The 22,933-nt window shown below is 51.4% G+C and overlaps 1 protein-coding gene and 1 long non-coding RNA gene across 3 annotated transcripts in view; one reads left to right on the forward strand and one right to left on the reverse strand.

Annotated features, from left to right (window-relative positions):
- LOC124075375 (uncharacterized) overlaps positions 1-5,981 on the reverse strand; it is a 36,615-nt gene extending 30,634 nt beyond the window's left edge. For both annotated transcript variants that reach the window (XR_009224351.1, XR_006846015.2), the window contains exon 1: positions 5,851-5,981. This is a non-coding gene — a long non-coding RNA (uncharacterized LOC124075375). The remainder of the gene's footprint in view (positions 1-5,850) is intronic.
- On the forward strand, positions 4,713-22,644 carry Ifnlr1 (interferon lambda receptor 1). The gene is made up of 7 exons (XM_046418907.2): positions 4,713-4,833; positions 8,623-8,746; positions 12,997-13,181; positions 16,084-16,226; positions 17,919-18,078; positions 18,370-18,500; positions 19,482-22,644. The coding sequence occupies exons 1-7, from the start codon at positions 4,776-4,778 to the stop codon at positions 20,250-20,252; spliced, it is 1,572 nt and encodes a 523-aa protein (XP_046274863.1). The 5' UTR covers positions 4,713-4,775; the 3' UTR covers positions 20,253-22,644.
- Positions 22,645-22,933: the final 289 nt, after the last annotated feature.

Consider the following 22,933-nt stretch of genomic DNA (forward strand, 5'->3'; position numbering starts at 1 on the left):
TAGCAAGAACTCTGCCTCAAAAAATAAAAAGGGCAGGGATGCAGCTCAGTGATAAAATGCCCCTGGGTTCCATCATCCGCCCCCCCCCCCCCCGCCACAAATCCTATAAGTGCTTCAGTATACTGAGTGCCACTGTACATCAAGGACTCAATAAAAGTGTCCCTGGCTTGCAAAGAAGTGATATTAGCCCAATTATATTGTCTTACACAAATATGTAACCAATTCTATCATTATGTTCAACTCTAATGCACCAATAAAAAATAGGAACAAAGTGCTACTGGTAGTTTCCAATAAAAAGATATCAATAGAGATATACCCACCAATGAATTTATTATCAGCACCTGGCATACCTGGAAAGAAGCTGAAGCAGCCCACTGAGGACCACGGTAGAGCTGAGGCTGTGGTAACTGGCTGCAATCCCCCACTTGTATCCATATGACATTTTTTAAAGGTTTTGTCAGAGCCAACTTGCCCAAGCCTGTGGTCACAAAATGTCCTTTCAAGGACCCAGGCAACCAGACACAGTTTGCTAACTTGAAATTCCAAGGTGGGGAAAGGTAGAGCCGAATAAGCACGTGGCATATTTTGTCCCAAAGAGTCAGATCCAGAGGCACAGCACATGAGGTGGCCAAAGAGGACACCTGTGTCCCCACTGCCCTGCTGCTCTGGGCTCAGAGTCTGGCTCTGAGGGAAGAGTGCACTTTCTAGTTGGAAAATGAAGCCAAAATTTCCAAGGAGATCCCAAGACATCAAAGCCTTCTTCCACGTGAGGTCTCTTGTCTCTCCAGGCCTCAAAGACAGGGAACACATCTGAACACACCTCTGTGGTTCCTTGTGACAGACTGACTGAGCCAAAAGCATGATGCAAATTCCAGAACCTTCCTTAAACTTCCAAATATCTGCCACCCTGGCCAACCTCAGAGCAGTTTCTGGACTTACCAAGCTCTGGGATGATCCGTCTTCTCCCTACAGACTTGGGGGAGCCAATCTGGGAGCCGGCATTTGGCTTAAATATCAGCACAACTTTGTTTGGTTACACCTGACCGACGGTTGCTGATACCCAGAGAGAAAACAGAGCAATTACCCAGAGGAGGGTGCCATAGAGTCCCGCAAGCCTGAAAGTGGACCCAACCAAACTCCAGCACCTACCCAGGGCTCAAGCTCTCGGGGCTCTCAGACGACACTTCCCAAACCTGTAAAAAGGAGGCAATATATCTTTCAAGAATTGTGTAAGAGCCAGGTGCAGTAGCGCATGCCCGGAATCCCAGTGACTCAGGAAGCTGAAGCAGGAGGATCACAAGTTCAAAGCCAGCCTCAGCCACTTAGCAAAGCCCTAAGCAACTTAGCAAGACCCTGTCTCAAAATAAAAAAATAAAAAGGGCTGGGGATGTGGCTCAGTGGTTAGAGCCCCTGGGTTCAATCCCCAGCACCCCCCCCCAAAAAAAAAAAATTTGTGAAAGGACAGAATATATCATATTTCAAAAATAACAGCTGACAAAAGAAAAAATCTAGCTGGGGTTGTGGTTCAGTGATAGAGGGCTTACCTAGCATGTGTGAGCCCTAGGTTCCATCCCCAGCACTGCCAAAAAGATAAAGTCTAAGATGTTCTAAATCTAATCACCAAGGTTCACAAGATGGAGGTGAAAGAGGTGAGGAAGTTTATCAGACAGCACCTTTGGGCAAACTAATCAAAGACTGTCTCACCTTCTAGAATGTCTGAGGATGACTGGGTCCTGTTTACATATGAACCTTCTGGACTGGTTTTTGTTGTATGTTTGTGGGTTTGATTTTGGTACCAGGAATAGAACCCAGGGATGCTTAACCACTGAGCCACATTCTCAGCCCTTCTTTATACTTTATTTAGAGACATGGTCTTGCTAAGTTGCTAGTGTTGTAGGGACAAAGGAGGCAAGGCACCGAAGATCGCAGGAAGCAGTTTTATTTGGCTGCAGCCAGGTTCAGAGGGTACAGCCTTTGCTGTAATCAATCAATCCCCTGAACCCTGAGTTCAGGAAATTTCAGAGTTTTATACCCAGCGTGTAAGGGGAGGGGCTCAGAAGTTCACAGTCTGCAGAAGTTCACATAAAAGCAGCTTTTTCTTTCACTGTTCTGGGCAAGTTAACTCTTCAAGGACAACACCTGAGAAGGGGAGAGCTTCTTCTCCCCTTTCTTTCCTCCCCCTGCCAGCTGTTACCATGGAGCCCATTTGTAACTTATCTTAAAAATGTAGACATCTCTGTGAAGTTCAACTCAAGGCCAGAGGCCTTGTTTGCACATTTCTTCAAAGTACTATACTGGTTATGTTTGTGAAAAACTAGTAGGGGGGTGTCCAGCACCTGGAGTGCTGGTATCTTCTCGGCCAGTGGCCAAGTAAACAGGGTGACACAAAAATAGGAAGTTTATCTACAATGGACTCTTTTGCTGACAGTCCTAAAATCAGCCATGGTGTAGAAGGCTTTTCTGTGGAGAAAGGGGGTGCCACTTCACTAGGGCCTCACTAAGTTGCTGAGGCTGGCTTTGAAACTGTGATCCTCCTGCCTCAGCCTCCCAAGACACTGGGATTATAGGCATGTACCACCATGCCCAGCTGGACTGTTAACTCCAAATAATCCACATGCACCACATCTTCTAATGGACTTCCCTCCCATCTACAGCCCATGCGGGTTCAATGAAACAGTTTATGATTTCTCCCCCAAATATTCATTATAAAAATGTTTTTCCACCTGCTTTCTGACCTTACCGCTAGTGATTTCTGGAAACTTCTCAGGACCTGGGCCTTCCCTAACTAGCATCTATATAACTCCTTTTATTTCAGATACCCCTCAATCTTAACAGTTTTTTAATTAACACTGCCATAATTAATTTTAGAATAAAAATGAATTTTCTTGTTGGAAAAACAATACATATTATTGAAAAACCTGAAAACTACACATGATCAGAAAAAGAAATCTTTTTTTTTTTGGCACTTTTTATTTATTTTTTTAATTTGTTTTAATTAGTTACACATGACAGTACATGATCTTGACATATCATACATTTGAATAAGATGGGGTATAATTTCTCATTAGAAAAAGAAATCTTAAAAAGGAAATTGCAGCCCAGTGGTGACCCACATCTGTAATCCCTGTGACTGGAGGCTGAGGAAGGAGGCTTGTGAGTTTGATGCCAACCAGAGCAACTTAGCTAGATTCTGTTTCAAAATTTAAAAAATTTAAAAAGGGCTGGTAGTTTTGCTCAGTGATACAGCACCCCTGGGTTAAATCCCTAGGATCACAAAAAAACAAAAACAAACAAACAAAAATCTTATCAACTAGACCATCCAGAGGTAGAGATAACAACCATTAATTATTAATAAATTAGAAGGTATTTTATATTTGTATCTATGCATGTAGACACACACACACACACACACACACACACACCTTTAACAGGCTCAATTTTAGAACTTGTTTTTCTGCAAACATCTCACTACTGTTAAAAATTACAGGAAGCCGTGAACAGTGGCACACCCCTGTAATCCCAGCTGCTTGGGAGACTGAAGCAGGAAGATCCCAAGTTCAAAGCCAGCCTCAGCAAAAGCAAGGCACTAAGCAACTCAGTGAGACCCTGTCTCGAAGTGAAGTGGTTGAGTGCCCCTGAGTTTAATCCCCAGTACCAAAAAAAAAAAAAAAAAAAAATTACAGGAGGCCATTGTTGCACTGGACCTGATCAGACCAGACAAGAATAAAACTCTATAAGAGTCACCCATGCCAAAGTTTCAGTCACCAAACTGAAACTAAGTTGTTTATCTGACCTTCTCGGAAATCAAGAGAAGCGAGAGATAATAGCCAGATTGCCAAACAGGCCAGTTTTAGTTGGCATGATAATAAAGTTCCCTCTGAATTATTCCTTACACACAAAAAAGTAACCTGAGTTATTTTTCTGTCTCCTTGTCTCCACCTGACAGGAAAAGTCACTTTGAAATGACAGATATGCTTTTAAAATTCTTTTTTTAAAATTCTGCTTTCTTCAGTTTTTCCCTGTCTACAAAACCCACTTGCTCTGCTTGGCTCATTGGAACACTGACTCTGTTTTATGGTACTATTCTATAATAAAAATAAAAATATAATCATCATCATCATCATCATCATCATCATCATCAGCCAATCAGGGTCTTTAAATTTGTTTAACAGTGTCTTGGGACATTGCACAGCTTTTAATGACTGCAGATCACCTGCGTGTGGCTTGTGTTTTTTGGAAGCTGTTCCTATGCTGGTGAAGGGCCCAGGCTTTGGTGGCATCAGGGCACCCTGCCCCGCCCCCGTCCAGTCCAGGAAGTTCTAGAGTCCCACATCCCGGGAACGGAGCGTGCGGAGAAGAACCAGGCACCGACGACCCTTGCGGGCTTTCGGGAGAAAACGCGCGCGGAAGCTCGCGGCTCAGTTCCCCGCACGGAGCGCGCTTGGCCCCCGCCAGCGGTGTGTGCGCCGGGCTGCGCTGGCCCTGAACTCTGTCCCTAGTCCACGCTGGACTAACCCTAAGTGTGATTATTAATATAAACAGTTGACCGCCCCCCGCGACACGCCCCCGATTTACTGAAAAACGTCTGGTTTTCCACCCGGACGGTGCGCCACTGCCAGTAGAGGGCGGGGGCGCGGCGGGTCGCTCCCTCCCCGCGGGGCGTCCCCGGGGATCCCCGCCCGCCGCTCCGCCTCCGCTCGCGGCCGCCCGCGTCACCTGGCGGCCCTGGGCCCAAGGCGGGCGGCGGGGACCTGGGCCCGGGCCGGGCGGCCGAGATGTCCGCGCCCGGCCGGTGGGCGCCCCTGCTCCTGGGCCTGCTGCTGACCGCTCCAGGTAAGGGCGCGGGCGGCGGGGAGGGCGGGCGGCGGGTGTCCCCGGCCGGGCCGCGGCTCTAGGGAGGGCCAGTGGGCTGCAGTCGCCGCCGCCAAACCGGCTGGGGAACGGCCCTGCCCGCCCGCTCGCCCGCCGCGGGTTCGCGGCTTCCCGGGAGTAAGCAGCCCAGGATCTTGGAAATGCCCTTCCGGGAAGAAATGAGTTTCCCAATTCCAGCCCAGCTCCAGGTGAACTGGGAAAGAGACACAGTGGCAGCTGAAAAGGCATTTGTTGCATTTTTCAAGTTTCCTAACGCTCTGTTCCCCTGAGCTCAGGCCACTTTTGACCCACTTTTGACCCACTTTTGAGCGGCTGCGGGACAGAGGTAGCCTTCCCTGCCCCTCCTTTGTGGGTGTCACGCACCCCCCTCCCCCACTAGGAGGATGGAGCTCTGGCAGAGCCTGGGCCCTGCTGTGTGTCACCACCAGCTCCCCCATTGGTAATTAAGGTGGCAGGGTACAAAATACGAGGACTGGGACCCAGCCACCACTCCAACCAATCTAGGGAGGAGAAGGGCCAGAAATGTCTCCCCCCCCCCATGTCTTTCTAGTTTTAGACTCACAATTAAAAGAGCTGGAAGGGTCCTTGAACACAATCAATTACAAAAGCCAACCTATTTCGAGCAATGTCTTTGTGCTGGACACTGCATTATCTTATTTAAAAAGCATTTCAACCCATGAGCTGGATATTCTTCTTTATCATATGGGGAAATTGAGGCTTAGACCAGTGAAGGGAATCTCCCAAGAAGGCCAGCAGAGGGGAGGCACGCTGAACTGGGACTCCCGTGGGCAACTGGCACAGGGTGGTGCGTCCACTAGGTCACCTCCCAACTCTGCAGCAGTGTTTTTCCAGCTAAGGAGGGACAGTAAATGGGGGAGGTCTACGTTCCCCTCACAAACTGGTTGTGTAATCTTACATTATTTAATATTTGTCTCTGAGCCTAGTGCCCATTCCAGAAGGGGAATGAATGACACCTACCTTTAGGGTGGTTTGTCATCTGAGGTGTTGTGTATGAAGTGCCAGACCAGGGCCTGGAGCCCTTGAAGTCTCAGTCCCATGTGGCTACTTTAGCTATGAGTTTTCCACTGTGGATGAGCTTAGCCTTTGGACCTGACCTGTCCACAAGTGACTTTATGAGTGACTTGCAGACAGACTGGCCTCCTGCTGGGCACCTGCCAGGCAGTGCTAGAGCTTTGCATAATGGTAGCACCAGTCTAACTATAATCAAGGTCCAGCTAGAGGACACAGGATGGGGTGGAAGCAGGCATCCACACTTGGATCAAAATGTCAGGGGGAGGCAGCCGGGCTGGGAAGCTGAGTGAGCACCGTCAGGAGAATTGGGCCTTCCCTCCATGAATACCTAGAGGAGGAGGTAAGGTCAAGAGCTTAGACCTCGGAGTTGGCTAGGCCCGGATCTGAATCCTGATTCCACAGCTCATTACCTGAGAGGCCCTTGATCGTCCCACTTGTGATGTGAGGATCATGATTAGTACCTGCTCCCAAGGGTGTGGCAAAAGAAAATTTAGTTGAAGTGTTTAGCACAGCCTGTCTTGAAATGAAAATACAGTACGGGTCAGCCGCTATTATTATCTTCATCATCCTCATCATCAAAACCACTGCCTCTTGGAGATGTCGGGGAAAATCAGGGACAGTAAACCCAGGGGAGGAAACAGGATCGCGGATTTGTTACTCGTACATCCTGAGCAGGGAGGGCTTACAACCAGGGGTACCCCACGCAGGAAACTAGACATGTTAATCACATGATGATAACAAATTTCCTACACAGGTCAGCTTTAATTAGCATCCTGGTCACATTGCCTCTGCGTTAATTTGAATCAAGTCTTTCAAAGGTTAGACGGTGAGCATTAGGCAATTCTAGACACCTGGGTCCAAAGATATTTAAAAGAAGGTGGTGGTTTGGGGACAGCAGGAAGGAAGATTTGCCGCAGCCTGGTGAGCTTGTGTTGGGGGGTGTCAGGGAGACATTTGCTGAATGGCCAAGCCAGGCCATGCTGGGCAGGGCCTCATGTACCTCGATAAGGAACGTGGACTTTATTCCCAGAGCAAAAGAAACTCACGAAATTGGAGAGTGGTATCATCAGGTGTGTATTTCAGAAGAGAATGGTCAGCAGTGAGGAGGAGGCTGAGGAGGAGGAGTAGAGGCCAGTTAAAGGTGGCCAGAGAACTTGTCACTGAACTTGTCACTGACTGAGATAGGAACATGAAAGAGTGTGACAAAAGCCAGGTAAACGTTTGGGGGAGGATCATCACATGGAAAAGGAGGGAGCAAGGGGGGAGGGGCGGGTCAGGTTGGGTAGTGCCCCAGAGGTAACAGTGCAAACTTGGGAGTTTATTTGGAGTGAAATGCACGGAAGTCTCGAGATGGTTTAAACAGAAGAGGGACATGGCCAGACCTTTTCTTTTCTTTATTTCATTCTTTTTTTCTCCCCATGGTGCTGGTAATCAAACCCAGGGCTTGAACAAGCAGTGCCCCTGGCTTTGATTTTTATTTGAACCCTTGCTGCTATACAGAGGGACAAGGTGTTTTGAGAGCCCCCAGATAAGTTGGGGTTCTACCATGAGAGCAGTAGCAGCCCTGTCCCCTCAGGAAATGCAGGACATCTGGTCATGGATGCTGCTCATGTGCTTTTTTTTGGTACCCAGATTAAACTCAGGGGCACTTAACCACTGAGCCATACCCCCAGCCCCTTTTATATTTTATTTAAAGACAGGGTTTCACTGAATTGCTTAGGGCCTCGCTGAGGCTGGCTTTGAACTCACCATCCTCCTGCCTCCGCCTCCTGAGCTGCTGGGATTACAAGCTAGTGTATGCTTTTCATGGGAGACTTCTTGTGCCTGTCCACAATCTGAGGCCTGCTTGTCCAGCCCATGACCAGGGGTCCCTCATATGTGTTTATACTGGAAGATGTCCTGTGGGTCTTGCCTGAGCCAAGTTCATCTTATGCCTTCCTGATCTTTCCCTGGCACTGGGAGCCTCACCTGGTTTTTCAGATAAAGGCACAAGCCAACCCACTGCCACAGTAGGAAATAAGATCAAAGATTCATTACTTTCATATCCTGGTGCAGTGAATCGGGAGGGCAGTCCTCCGTCCCCAGGGGACGAGAGGCAGGAATGCAGAATCAGGCAGAGAGAGGCAACTGGCGGTGTGTCCAGGGGGGGACCATGTTGAGTCCATGGCAAATGGTGCAGTTAAAGGAATCGCAGGCCAGTGGAAGTGGGGATCCCCGTCTGCTTGGAGGAAAGGTCCTCCAAGTTCTTTCCCTGCCCTCCTCAGCACAGGCCATTTGGGTGTGTGGCTCTGCTTCTAAGGCCTGGGCAGTACCCTTTGCCGTTTCATTCCAGTTACATGGATGGGATGAGTCAAGTCATCATAATATCCATCCACTCAGCGAGTACTCATCAGGCACCTGCCGGGGGCCGGGACCACCCCAGGCAGGCCCCGGGGACTGCTGAGAACAAGAGCCCCTGCTCCTGGAACTCTTGGGGATGCTCTCTCCAGAGCCCAGTTCCCGCTCCATGGAGCTCCGGGACACTTGGGTGCCAGAGTAGACAGAAGCCTCCTTTCGTGGTACAGATGGGACGCTGAGGCCTGCAGGGTGTGGGCGGTGGCTTTTGGTTCCTCAAACTTGGTGAGCAGCTGACCACCTGTGGTGGCACTCTTCAGCCCTAAATGGCCCGTGTCCAGACCAGCCCAGAGCTCCAGGACTCATGACCTCTTGTCTCCACAGGGGGCTCCCGTCTAGCCCCTCCTCGGAACGTGATGCTGCTCTCCCAGAACTTCAGCGTGTACCTGACGTGGCTCCCTGGGCTTGGCAACCCCCAGAACGTGACCTATTTTGTGGCCTATCAAAGGTGAAGTGAATCTCCAGGCTGCTGGGTGGGAGACCAAGGAGGTGGGTAGGGGCCAGAGGGACTTCCCTGGGGTATCTGCTTGGGGTGTGGCTGATATTCAGTGGTTCTCTGGGTCCCCTGGGAGATAGCACGTGGCAGATGTTTGGGGAGGGGTTCTTGGTAAGGTCGCTGGTAGAAATGAGTTGAATAAACTGCGTGCAGGTGACAGGCGCATGGGATGGTGGTGGGTCTTGAGAAAAGTTGGAGCAAGCCTTGGGTGGAGCTTGAGGGCATGGGACAAGGCACTCCTGTACCCCTGGATGAGGTGCTTGGAGTTGTTCCAGCTGATTAGTGAGGGCAAACATAAGGCCCAGGGACGAGACTCCCTCCTGTAGCCTGCAAAATGCTGCATTGTTAGGAATCAGTTTCCCCTGGTGCTGGATAGGGCCTGGAGTGCTTCTCAATTTGGAAGCCCAGGCAGTCACCACCAACCCAGAAGAGCAGATGTGCCACCTTTGAACGTAGATGTAGATTATATGGAGTTTTTTGTTTGTTGTTTGAAGGTCTGGGGGTTGACCTCTGGCCTTATGCATGCTACTAGGCAAAGATCTATCACTGAGCTATGACCCCAGCACTTTTTAGTTTTTATTCTGAAAAGGGGTCTCTTTAAGTTGCCCAGCCTGGCTTTGAACTTGCAGTCCTCCTGCCTCAGCCTCCCTAGTCGCTGGAATTACAGGCATGTGCCACTGTGCCCTGCTCCTATAGAGTTCTTTTTTTTTTGAATACTGAGGATTGAACCCAGAGGTGCTTAACCACTGAGCCACATCCCTAGTTCTTTTTATGTGTTAGTTAGAGACAGGGTCTCGCCAAGTTGCTTAGGGCCTCAATAAGTTGCTGAGGCTGACTTTGAACTTGTGATCCTGCTGCCTCAGCCTCCTGAGCCACTGGAATTACAGGCATGCGCCACCGCACTTCACCATGTCCAGCCTATAGAGTTTTTAGTAGGACAGTGAGATGATAGAAGCGGATATGTGGGAAGATTAATCTGGAACTGGTGGTGATGGGGTGAAGCAGGAAGGAGAAGGAGCTATACATCCTCAGGTCCCAACCTAGGCCAGTGCTACAGGTGTTCGGGGGAATCTTTCTCTCCCAGGACCCTCAGGCAGCACTGTGTCCCCTCACTTTAGAGGTAATAAGATCCATCACAGAGAATTGCTTTCCCTGGCTAGTGATGGAGCCAGAGGAGGAACCCAACCCATCTGACCACAAAATATGTGCTCTTCCTGTTCCATCATATTCTCTGCCTCTGAGAATCCAGATATGAAAGACAGGACCCTGGCTTGGGCATGCACAGACTGCAGGAGAGCTGGCAAAAGCAAGAACCCGCCCAGGAGGCAGGAAGCTCTACCTTCCTGTGCTGCGCGGCAGGCAGCGTGTCAGCACCTAATTTTTTTTTTTCTTGTTTTGGTTTTTTCTGATACCAGGGATGGAACTCAGGGCCTTGTGCATACTAAGCAAATGATCTACCTCTGAGCTGCACCCCCAGCCCTGTGTCAGTACATTAAATGTATTTAATTTCACAGTAGCCCTGGGAGGACGGGTCCCATTCCCCACTTTACAGAGGAGGAGACTGGGGTGCTGCTGCAGGTGTGTCTCGCTCAAAATCACGCAGTGGGATGCAGTGTATTCTAGTGGGTTCCATCTAGAATAACTTTATTAAGGACTTGCAAGCCTCTCCTCTGGACTTTTGCAATATTTTCCTCCTTTTTTAATGCTTTTCTAAATACCTGTGAGGATTGCAAAATGCTTATACTCTAATTGTTGTTTTTCCCATTTGATAATTGGAATTATTTTATAAAAAGCTCTTTCCCCTCATTTAGTATTTGAAACACAGGTTTTCAAATAGGCAAGACAGAATAATTGGTTCCCTATCTTTCCCCAAAGGTGACTAATTAACTTCTTTTACAATTTTTATGAACTTCTTTTATTATTGTTGTTGTTTAGTTGTTGAGCATATCTAACCACGTCACTTCATTTATTGTATTTATTTATTTGGTACCAGGGGTTGAACCCAGGGGGAATTGAACCACTGAGCCACAAGACCACATCTCTTTTATTTTTTATGTTGAAACAGGGTCTTGTTAAGTTGCATAGGTCCTCACTATGCAAGCCAGCTGGGGCTGGCTTTGAACTCATGATCCTCCTGCCCAAGTTGCTGGGATGACAGGTGTGCACCACCATGCCCAGCTGATAATGTCAATTCAATTGTAATTTATTCTCTACTTTGAACCTTGAATTGTCCCATCTTTGGCCAATGCATTTCTTCGAGGTTATTTCTGAGTCTTTTTAACTTTAGCCAGGTACAGTGGCACATACCTGTAATCCCAACTATTCTGGAGGCTGAGGCAGGAGGATGGCAGACAGGTTCAAGGCCAACCCGGTAATTTAGCAAGACTCTGTCTAAAAAAAAAAACTGAGTCATTTTAACTTGACTCTGATAATCTTTGATATCTTTCTCACTGTTTGTTATGACAAGGTGTCCCAAGTTCATCTTGTGAGGTTCCTGACCTAAGATCTGCAGTGAGCCACTTCTCCATTTAATAGGAAAAGATTTTAAAGATCATAGCTTGGGGCTGGGATTGTGGTTCAGTGGTGGAGCGCTTGCTTAGCATGTGCAAGGCACTGGGTTCAATTCTCAGTGCTGCATATAAATAAATAAATAAATAAATAAATAATCCATCAACAACTAATAAAAATGTTTTTAAAAAAGATCATAGTCTGGGCTGGAAATGTGGCTCAAGCGGTAGCGAGCTCGCCTGGCATGCGCAGGGCGCTGGGTTCGATCCTCAGCACCACATACAAATAAAATAAAGATGTTGTGTCCACCGAAAACTAAAAAATAAATATTAAAAAATTCTCTCTCTCTCTCTCTCTCTCTCTCTCTCTAAAAAAAAATTTTTAAAAAAAGATCATAGTCTGTGTGCTGGCTATCTAGGTAGCTATGACTTCTAATCTTTTCAGGAACAGTGATATACATCATAGAGACACATTTGCCTCCCCTCTCCCTCTCTTTCTGCACTGGGGATTGAACCCAGCAGGGCTCTACCACAGAGCTATATCCCCAGCACGGTCTTGTTTTTATTTGGAGGCAGGGTCTCACTCTGCTGCCCATCTGGCCTTGAACTCTGCATCCTCCTGCTCCAGTCTCCCGAGGAGCTGGGGTTTCAGGTGTGAATCATCACGCCCAGCAGGACCGCACCTCTTAACACCGTCACCTTGGGGTTAAGTTCCAACCTGTGCACTTGGAAGGGACATCAACATTCAAACGTTAGCAGTGGCCCTGTCCAAGCCTCCCAGGGGCTCTCCATCACTCCCAGAGCAGACCCAGAGTCCTTAGCAAGACTGTGAGCGCCACCTGGCCTGCCCACCTCCCCTGCCACCCTGGTCTCTGGTCTGTCACGCCTGTCCCCCCTTGACCACTGGGATTTGACCCCACTGGCCTTCTTGCGGTTCTCTGACCAGGTCAGGCTCCCCCTTCCCATTGCGGGGCTTTAGTCCCTGCTGTTCCTTCCCCAGACCTTCAGCCGTGCCCTCCTTCTCCCTGTGGGGGGCTCCTGCTTCAGCGCCATCTTTCTGGCCTTTTCTGAGCCACCTTTTAGAGCAGTCACTCTGTGTTACCCTGGTTTATCACTGCACTTACCAGCTTCTGTTGGTATGATTATTGTCCTTTGTACCCCTCCCATCAGATGTAAGTCGCCAGGCACAGAACTTCATGTGTCATGCGTTACCAGTTCACCCGTGCCAGGAACAATGCCCAGTGTGCAGGTCTCTTCCCAGACCTCAGTGTTTTCAGGAGGTTGGAGTCATGGACCTGCACGTGGCCCTCTGAAATCCACGTAGCACTGAGCATGGCATACAGCAGGTGGTTTATAAGTGCCAAAATAAATAAACATATGGAAAACATTGACCAGTACTGGCCGTAGCTGCGGCTACAACAGCCCTGTGAGAGAATCGTGGCAGATGAGGCAACTGAGGCTTAGGGTCAGTGACCTGCCTAAGGTCCCAGAGCTAGTGAGAGGCAGGGCGAGGGTTCCAGCCACTCCCGTCTGCGCTCCCAAGCTGACCTCTCTTCCCCGTCTCAGCCAGGGGCTGCCTGGCTAGAAGAGGGCTGGTGGGTCATCTGGCGATGGATGGATGAGCAATCTCGTGCTTTCTAAATTCCCTAACCAGAGGCTGAGTCCGCGTCTCACCTGCTCCTGTCTCCCCCTCAGCTCTCCCACCCCCAGGAAGTGGCAAAAAGTAAAAAAGTGTGCAGGAACCCGGGCACTGGTGTGTCCCCTCATGTGCCTGAAGAAACAGGACCTGTACAACAAGTTCAAGGCTCGTGTGCAGGCGGCTTCTGCCCGTGTCCGGTCCCCTTGGGTGGAGTCTGAGTCCCTGGATTACCTTTCTGAAGGTAGGTCTGCAGGGGAGGGATGTGGGGACTTCACTCAGTGGCACGGCCATCCTGATGGTCTGTGTTAGCCACAGTTTTCCAGAGAAAGGAACCAATAGAATCTATGCAGTGATAGGAGAGATTGACTCCAACTGGCTCCTATCATCGCAAAGGCTGACAAGTCCCACAGTGGCAGCCTGCAGTGACTCAGTCCAAGAAACCAGAAGTCTCAGAAAGACAGACCAATCTGAGGCTGAAGACTCAAAAGCCTCCCTTCCCCAGCGGGTACAAGTCCCCCTTCAGCCACAGAAATGCACCTGCTCGAGAAGGGACAGCGAGAGCCAGAGAGGGAGTTTCCCCTTCTCTTCCCCTTTCCAGTTCCATTCTGGTCCCAGCCTACTGGGTGGGTCCTCCAGACGCAGTTGGCTGACCTGCCTGCCAATCTTCTTTGAAACACCCACACAGACACGCCCATAAGTATGCTTCACCAGTTCTATAGGCATCCCCCCCATCCAGTCAAGGTGACACTCTATATGAGTGTCACATCACCTGCCTGCCGCTTCCCTGAAGCAGGGGACACCTGACTGGGGCAGCCCTCCGTGGCCCTGGCTCTGAAGCAAGCCTTGGTGAGAAAGGGCCACCAGGGGCCAGCACAGCTGGGGCCATAGCTGGCAGCCTGGCTTCATGTAGGGAGTTAGGGGACCGGCAGGGGGCGCCAGAACAGCCGCTGCACCCCCTACAGCGCGTGCTTCACGGGCCCTCCCTTGGTGCTGTACTTACTCCCATTTTTTTTGTTGTTGGCTTCAACTTCTCTAAGAGATCATTTTTTTTTAAATCGATTTTTTTTCTGTACACTAGAAATTTGGGGGACAAAGAAGATAATTAGGTGGTGGTGGTGGGGAATCCCCCTACCATGCTTATCACCAGCAACCACAAGTGTTCACACTGGGTGAGGAGAGCACTTTTTTCCAATAGATTTTTATTTCTCATCCTCATAGCAAATCTATGAGGTTCATTTGCATGTTTTTTTAATATTCAAAGCAAGACTCAAAGAAGCTGGGTGCCTTGTCCGGATGCACTGCTAGTAATGGGTGGGTAGGATGGGAATCTGGATCTTGACCCTGGATAAGGTGGAGTGACAGGAGGGAGGTGCCCAGGGAGGGTGAACACTCGGACAGGAGCCCACGAAGCTTCGCTCTGTCCCCTGCCATCCAGGTTTTCCAAAATGAGAGCAGAATAGGGTTCCAAGCCAGGAGGATGGGGTTTGAATGGAGAATGGCAGGAAAGGTCAGTGGGGAAGGGAGAAGAGAGGATTGAGGTGTACTAGGCTGGGTGGGTGGTGGGTGGATAAAAGGAGGAACAGGTTTGGGTAAGAAGGAAGGATGCACAGGGTAGAGGAGGAGGGATGGGAAATGGGAAGGAAGGAAGGGAGTGAGGAGGGGAGGAAGGAGGCTGGATGAAGGCCAGGTAATGATTAAGAAAGAAGCCAGCAGAGAAGGGGAGGCGGGCATGAAGGCGGGTGTCAGTCAAAGTTCCCCAGAGGACCCCACCACTAGGGCAGCTGTAGGTGTGCTAGGAGACTTATGGTGAAGTGGTCCCCAGGAGATCCACGGAGTTCCTGAAAACTTTATATCCATAGCTGCCAGCTCAGACTCACAGGGACAGAGAAAGTCGGAAGTCACGATGGACTTTGCCATTTCTCCTGGGAGATGCAAACTGATAAAAACTGTTTGGGGGCCAGATACCTGCTGCCCTTAATGAAAAGGACGCGTGACTCAGAGGGCGGAGCCAGGAGCTCAGGACAGGGCTAGGAGCCAAGCAGAAGGGCTCCAGGCCTGGGCACCTCATGGAGTTCTTGTGGCTAGAATTCGAAGCCACTTTGGACCAATGACACATTCTATCTTTCCTGTCCCCCGTTTGAACGGGAAGGCCTGGGACTGCATCCTGGGCCTCTCCCATCATTCTGTCCTCAAGTTTCAGCAGCCCATAGAGAGGATTTGTGTCCCACTGATGGATCATACTGAGTCTCATCTGCATCTGGTTTCGATGCTGTCGATGAAATTTGGGGATTTGAACTGATGTTGTAATGAGATGAGAGCCTTGGGACGGGGTGAATGTGTTATGCATTTAAAAGGGACATGATTTGGGGAGGCTGAAGGAAAGACCTTGGTAGGCTGACTGGCCCTCCAAGGACGTTCTGGCCTCATACCCGGGATCTGCAGATGTGTTGGATGTGTGTACTCTGCGGCAAAAGGAATTTTGAGGTTATGGGTCTTGAACGAGTGAGATTATTCTGGATTGTCCAGATGGATCCACTATCATCCCAAAGCCCTTAAAGCAGAGAACTTTCTGCAGCTAAAGGCAGAAGTCACAGAGCAGCAGAGGAAGTCAGAGGGATTTGAAGGGTGAAGAGGGTTCAGTTGTGCCATTCCTGGTTTGGAGATGGGGGCAAGGTGAGAGGAAAGGCAGGTGCCTTTAGGAGCCGGGAGAGGCTCTCAGCTGACAAGCAGTGAGGTAACAGGGACCTCAGCTGGACAAGCTGAGTGACCCTCAAGTGAACTTGTCCCAAAGGGTCCATGTGTGAGACCCAGGGCAAAGGTGTGGTCATTTGTTATAGCAGCCAACAGGAAACTAATACGTGTGGGCAGGATTCTGAGACCCCAGTGGCATGTAAAGGGCACCCAGGTGGAAGAAACCATGAGTAAGGGCAGGTCTCCCGAGAGCTCAGCCAGGGTATTTCACCCCTCCAAGCCTCAGTGTCCCTTCTGTAGAAAGGGAACGTGAACCTTCCCTCCAGGGTCAGTGCGAGGCTGTCAGATGCATGGTGCATGGAGGTGCTTGGCAGGAGCTAGCACTGTTCCCCCTTCCCAGGGGGCTCTCGGGACTGGGTGAGGGCTCTGACAGGTCCTGCTGTTTCTTCCAGTGGAACCAGCCCCGCCCATCCTGGTGTTCACCCAGACCAAGAAGATCCTGAGGGTCAACGCCACCTACCAGCTGCCCCCCTGCATGCCCCTTGTGGACCTGATATACAAGGTGGAATTCTGGAAGGAGGGCACCACAAACAAGGTGGGCAGTCCCTCCCCCGCCCCCAGGCCAGGTTCCCGCTACCGCTCCACAGCCCAGTGTGCCTCAGGCTCCCGCTGCTCCCTGATCCCGGTGTGCTGACACCCCTGACTCCGGGGAGCCGGCCCCTCACCAGTGTAAGTGCCCTCGGCCTGTCCACAAGTCATGCCTCATCTTTTTTTTTTTTTCCCAATAAAATCTGATGAAAGTGTGATGGCTGCAGGAGGCTTACTTGTCAGGTCATTGCAGAAAGTACAGATAAGCTCTAAGAAACAATCCCAAAGAGCCCAGAGATAAATAACCCTGGATAACATACGTCCACAAATCACCCCTGGGTGTACGCCCAGCTTCAGACCTGACTTCAGTGCAGGCCTGGGAATATGTTTATTTATTTATGGCAAAGTTTGGCAAACTTCCTCTGCACAGGGTCGGGGTCTGTCCAGTGGGATCTGGCCCAGTGACTGAACTCTGCAGCCAGAGCTCAAACGCAGCCACAGACAAGGTGGAAATGAACGGGCCCCGATGGGTTGCTGCAACTGTTTCCAAAATCAGGTGGCAGGAAAGGTGGCACCCAGCGCCTGGTTTGCTGACCCCTGCTCTGGTTCACTCTTTCTTCCACAAAACCAGAACTCACCCCCGGCCCCGCCATCCTAGGGATGTAGCTCTGGGTCCAGCGAGGTTCCCGTCTTCCAGAAGCTCCCAAGAATGTCAAAACATCACACACCGCCCACACCTGTACGATTTTTATGAATCGATTTCAAAATTGAAAAGTACCTTGTGAATATTCTAGACCAGCGCTGTTCAAAAGAAATATAATGTGAGCCACATATGTCATTTTATAAAAAATATTTATTTTTTAGGTGGACACAATATCTTTATTTTTACATTTATGTGGTGCTGAGGATTGAACCCAGTGTCTCATGCATGCTAAGCGAGCTCTCTGAGCCACAACCCCAGCCCCCACATATGTCATTTTAAATATTCCACATTAATAAAATAAATAAACAGGATTAAATAAAAGGAAACAAGTGACTTTTTTTGTTTGCTTTGGGTGGTGCTGGGACGGAAGCCAGGCCCTCATGTGTGCCAGGCCAGTGCTCTACCACAGAGCCGCACCCCCCCACCCCCAAAAGACTTTAGTTTTACTGACAGATCTTATTTCATCTGATAGAATATTGTCATTTCAACATGAAATTAATACATAAAAATCATGGAGCTGTTTCACCTTTTTTATTCCCTAATTCTATGGAAGCGGGTGTTTTGTACTTGGGCCAGTTGCTTCAACGGCTTGGTCACCTCGTGTGGCCACCACCTACTTTACTGGACAGAGCGGCTGGAGACTTTTCTGAGCCTGTAACTGCTGACTGGCCTCACCCCCAAGAGGTTGGGAGGCTCAAGCGAAGAAGGCCTGAGGAATCTGCTTCTCAAAGTGGGACCCACTGGCCCTGGTGGGGTACACCCAGGAGTGACCCCAAAGGACAGGCTGCTTTGGAACTGCAGACATCCCTAATTTGACACTCAGCCAAAAAGAAACAGTGTTGGGAAGTACACCCCCAGACCTGGCCCTCAGTGTAGGAAAAGAAAAGAAGGTTCGGGATCCGCATCCTAACCCGCTTGCCAATGCTCCCCAGCCCGACCGTATGGAACGGGGTCCCCTCAGAAGGTCCACTCGTCTCTGTTTCTTTCTCCAAACAGACAGTATATCCAGCCACCCCACATGGCCAGACAGTCCAGGTGCCCCTACCGCCAGCCACCAGCGGACGCTACTGTCTCAGCGCCAGAACCATCTACACCTTCATTTCCCCTAAATACAGCAACTTCTCCACGCCCATCTGCTTCTTCCTGGAGGCCCCAGGTAGGTACAACGTGGTGCTGTCCAGGGGACTTTCCTCTGGGGCCTTGAGAGTTTCATGTTGTAGTGGTTAAAAGTCAGAATCTAGAGACAGACTGGCCCAGTTGAAAGTCCCAGCTCTGCCACACTCCCTGTGTGTCCTCGGGCCACTTACATAATCTCTCTGAGCCTTGGTTTCCACGTCTGTAGGATGGGGTTATTCTCATGAGGACTGAGTGGGAAGATGGACGGGAAGCACACTGATAGGGGAGCACCATTGCACGTCTGAGGGTAGATGTCATTTTTCCTGCCTAGGACCCATCTGGACAGTCCTGGTGTTGCCGTCACTTCTGCTGCTGCTGCTGGTGGTGGCCTCGGTGGGTATGATCTGGAAGAGTCTTCAGGGAAACCCCTGGTTTCGGCAGTCCAAGATGCCACAGGCCCTGGTATGGCAAATCTGGGGGTGTGCGGCAGGTGGGAAGGGAGGGGGACTGAGAGGCAGGAGGTGGGGCTGGAGTTTGAGTAGCTGGGAGAGGCTGTCGAGGTGGCCCAGACGGAAATGTGTCAGATCCTGTGTCTAAGTTTCCACCATTAGTGATGCATTCCTTTGGCACTGAATAAAATACCCATCTGTCCCTGAGGGAGAAGTGACTTTAGATCCTTTTAGTTAAGCCACTTTACTAAAGATTTTTTCGGGTGCAGAGAGCTGAGCCCTCAGGCCTGAGACTCTGGAACCGTGGCCAGAAGGGGTGGGGGAGACAGGAGTGCCCAAAGGGGGCGACTCAGCGGGCTCTCAGTGCTTAGTCCACAATTTAACCAAGGTCAAGACTTGCCCAGGCCGACCTTGGGGTACTAACCACTCCCTAAGGACCTGGCGGCCAGCGGGGACAGGGAGGAGCTGCAGGGGCCAGATGGGGTGCGCTGCTCAGACCAGGGCCTGGCTGTGGGCGAGGCCCAGGAGAAACTCGGGTGCGGTTAGGGACTTTAAGGATGGATTCTCAGTGTCCCCATATCAGCAGGGTGGCAAGGGAGTCTTTTCAAAGCCCCAACCTTCAGACCTGTGGGAAGTCCTGCTAACCACCAAATGCCTTGCCCCACGGCTCGGCCTGCCTGGACTCCAGCCCCTGCCCCCCTGCGGGTTTTCTCTGCCAGCACACCCATCAGGGAACAGGCACCCCCAGCAGCCCTTACGTCCCTCAGTGACATCCGAGGGTCTCATGGAGAAATACCCAGGTGCCTCCACCCTCAGAGGGGCCGCTCTGGGGTGCACGTGCCCTAGCTCCCTGGGTTCCTGGCAGGATCAAGGTCCAGATGCAGTTTCCTGCCAACAATGTAACAACTCGAGCCCTGCCCCCGTCTGTTTCTGGGGGGCCTCATCCTGTGGAAAGCCCTAATCACCTTCTCCTCTCTCCCCCTCCCCGTATCAGGACTTTTCTGGATGCAGACGCTCTGTGCTAACCTTCCAGTCCAGTGGACCGGAGTCCCTAGATGACTTATTCCTCTGTCCCCAAAAGGAACTCATCAGAAAGGTCAGGCCGGCCCCTCAGGTCAGGGCCTCAGACGCTCTGAAGGCAGGGTCAGAAGAGAAACTGACTGAGGACGAAGATGACAATGTCAGCTTCCAGCCCTACATTGAACACCCCACCTTCCTGGGTCAAGAGCTCCGGGTCTCAGGGCACTCTGAGGCAGATGGGTCCGGCGTGGACTCAGGAAGGCCCTGGACACTTGTGGTCCCTGGAGAAGGCTCCTCTGCTTGGGATTCTTCAGACGGGAGCTGGCCCAGCACCGTATATTCCTCACCCTGGGACGAGGCTGGGTCCTCCAGCTATTTGGCCAAGAAGCGGCCGGGTCAAGGGCTTAGCCGGGACCAGCATCCGGAGCTTCTTCCATACCCAGAATTCCCTGAGGACTTGGGCTCCCTGGAAGAGCCCCTGCAGGGTGACCTCTTCGGGTGGACCACCTGGGGCTCCTCCTCCCCAGGGAGGAATCTGCTCCCCGGGGAGCCCCAGGTTTCTCTTCGGACACTGACCTTCTGCTGGGACAGCAGCCCAGACGAGGAGGAAGAGGAGGGTGAGAGGGAGGCGGAGGTGGAGGGCCAGCTCAGTCCAGTGGACTGGAGCACCGACAGCTCGGGGGCCGGGGGCTGCCAGAGGACCGAGGTCAGGAGTGGGGTGCTGGGGCACTACATGGCCAGGTGAGCGGGCCCTGGTTTCCCCGCCAACCTCGCGCTGCAGCTTGGCTGCCCCACTGCCCTGGAACCCAGACACCAGAGTCCTGAGAGCCTAGCCTCCCTCCCTGGCTGAAGCAGCAGAGGGTCTCCCAGCACTTCGGGGGTCCCCTCCAGAGGCTGGCTGGCATCTGGGCTGAGTGGTAGGATGCCACCTTTCCTAGGAGGCACCAGCGTTAGGCCCAGCTGCAGGAGGGATGGAGACAGGGTGGGCCGTGATCAGAGGTCTGTTGGGTGTCAGGTCAGAGCATTGCCCTGGGTGACAGGCAGGGTCAGGTCACTGTGGATGTCAAGGGCTGACACCATCAAGGGATCATCTGGGAGGGAAAGGGATAGTCACACTGGAGGGACATCTGGTGGGCCAGGGTCTCCTGCCTTTCCCAGCCTGGAGCTCCCTCGTCCTGCAAGTCTCATCCTCCTGATTGGCTGATTGGGGAGTCCCCTAGAGTGGGCCCCTGATCAAGATCCAATTGGCTGAGGGAGCTGCAGGGAAGGAAAGGGAAGCTGTCCTTCAGAGCCTGATTTTCAGAGTCACACATTGCAGACTTTTTAATATCAGACAGATCTGGATTCGAATCCCTGCCCTGCTGTTTACCAGTTGGGTGGCTGCGTAAGTCCCCCTCATTATCTACCTCAGATTCTCCAGGGGCAGCCACCAACTAGGGGTGGTGAGGCTCAGGGGGATCTCTGATGTGTGTGGCATGGGGCCTGCCACATCACTGGTGCTGCCTCCATAGTGGCTGGCAGGCTCCTCCTTCTACACAGGCTCCAAGGAGACCCCAGACATCCTCATCCCAGCCACCAGGAATACCTGCCTTTTAGCCTGTGGCACCTCTGTGCTCCGCCCCCACACACACTTCCACCCTTGCTGGTCCTGCACGTCCAGGCCAGGGGACTGAGCTCACAGAAGCCAGAGTCCCGTCAAGGGCAGCCCCGGCCGCTCCTCTTCCCAGCAGTAGGAGCCCTGCTTCCCATGGCAGGAACCCCCGTGACCCGCCTTGCAGGGGCCCCAAGCAGGGCCTGGACTCCAGGACCCGTGATCCCTGTTTTGGACAGCACTTGGGATACTGTTGCCTGCTGTGGCTGTAAAGGGGTCCCAGGTTCCTGCTCTACTGGGAGCAGGTGGCTGTCCTTTCCAGGGAGGGGGATCGTCAATTCCCCTACCCCCACCAGGATGTGGCCAGGCAGAGCTGAGTGGCTACCCCCAGGATGGACATTTTTGAGTGTTTCCAGGCTGAGGATCTGGACAGCTGTGACTGGGCAGCCCAGGCCCTGCCACTGAACCTGCGAGGACCTCACTGGGAAGGAGGACCCTCCCGGGCAGCGTACCCAGGGAGCAGCATTGTGCTGGAGCAGCTGAGGACACAGTGGTGCTCAGGACTCGCAGTCTGCTGCCAGGTGTTCTCCTGTCCCATTTCCGGGAAGCTGAGGTCCCGAGTGGCAAAGGCACTTGCCCAAGGTCACCCAGTAGCATTTCTCTGGTGACTTACACCATGTACTCCCAGTGGTGAAATCCATGGTCTCTGCCCAGCCAAGCCAACCCTTGACCCCTTGGCCATCTCAACAAGATATAGAGGTCTCTGCCAGAATTTCCAAAGGCCAGTAAGCTGGCAGGAGGCCCTCACCAGCGTCCACACGCACACACACACGGGCACACACACATCTCCCTGGGAATTTGACCTTCAGTGAGACTTATCCACATGATTGTAACCATGGCTCCGGGAAGGCCATGGCTAAGGGTCAGGTCCTGGAGACCCCCGACCCAAGACTGAGGTTCTATCTGGGCCTGCATTGAGATGCTTCATGAAGGTAATTTCAGAAAACTCGAGGTTGTCATGGCTACAGTGTTATCTCAGGCTTGAACAAAATACCCTTTTGATTTCTATTCTTTAATCTTGATGTTTTTAAAAGGGTTTTTCCCCCCCGATGTTGAATTTCTGGGGTTTTTCATGACTCTAAATTCCAACTCCTTTCCAGTCATTAACAACAACGACAAAAAACTCGGGAGGTGCAGGGGGATCGCCTCTGACATGAGGAAAGGGCACACTACGCAGGAAAGTGTGTGTGTGTGTGTGTGTGTGCGCGTGCGCGCACGCGTGTGAGCATCTGAGGGTTTACAAGGTTCTCTCACCTACACAGCAGCTGCGGGTGGGTGGCCCCCCCCTTGAAGGGCATCGGGGAAATGTGTGTCACCTCAGGTTAAAGTGTTATATTGTTCTTTTGAGTGCTGAGAAGATTATATATTATCTTGATATATTTATATTTATGTCTAATTTTATTCTTTGTATTGTATTTAAATAATACCCTAATGGTCTATGACCCCAAACTGTTTAAATAAAGAGCTGTATTTTTATAGAGAAAAACGTATAATGGAATGGAAATGGGGGTGCTCTATCTTTCCTCACCTCTCAACACTACAGGGGTCTTGGGTTGGGTCACGGGAGCAGACCTGAGACCTGGGTACAGACAGCACATGATTCCATGTGACCCCAGGGAAGTGGAGGAACGAGGTGGGGAGGGGAGGCTGCCACTCGGGTGTGCAATCACACAGGTCCCTCGGTGGGCACCTGGGGCTCCCCATCCTTGGGGAAGTCGGTGTCAGGCCCTCTTGCCATTCCTTGCTCTGCTGGGACAGGAGCTGGGGGATTGGTC

Source organism: Marmota monax, unplaced genomic scaffold, assembly GCF_021218885.2.
Source record: "Marmota monax isolate L192 unplaced genomic scaffold, Marmota_monax_Labrador192_F-V1.1 WCK01_AAM20220418_F8-fsc00008, whole genome shotgun sequence".
In the NCBI taxonomy this organism is placed as follows: domain Eukaryota; kingdom Metazoa; phylum Chordata; class Mammalia; order Rodentia; family Sciuridae; genus Marmota; species Marmota monax.

What these genes read in the sequence shown, in the direction of transcription:
- Ifnlr1 (XM_046418907.2), top strand. Translation starts at nt 4,776, where the DNA reads ATGTCCGCGCCCGGCCGGTGGGCGCCCCTGCTCCTGGGCCTGCTGCTG. An exon ending in AGGAGGGCACCACAAACAAG is followed by an intron (nt 16,227 to 17,918) that starts GTGGGCAGTCCC and finishes TTCTCCAAACAG; the next exon opens with ACAGTATATCCAGCCACCCC. An exon ending in CCAAGATGCCACAGGCCCTG is followed by an intron (nt 18,501 to 19,481) that starts GTATGGCAAATC and finishes TCCCCGTATCAG; the next exon opens with GACTTTTCTGGATGCAGACG.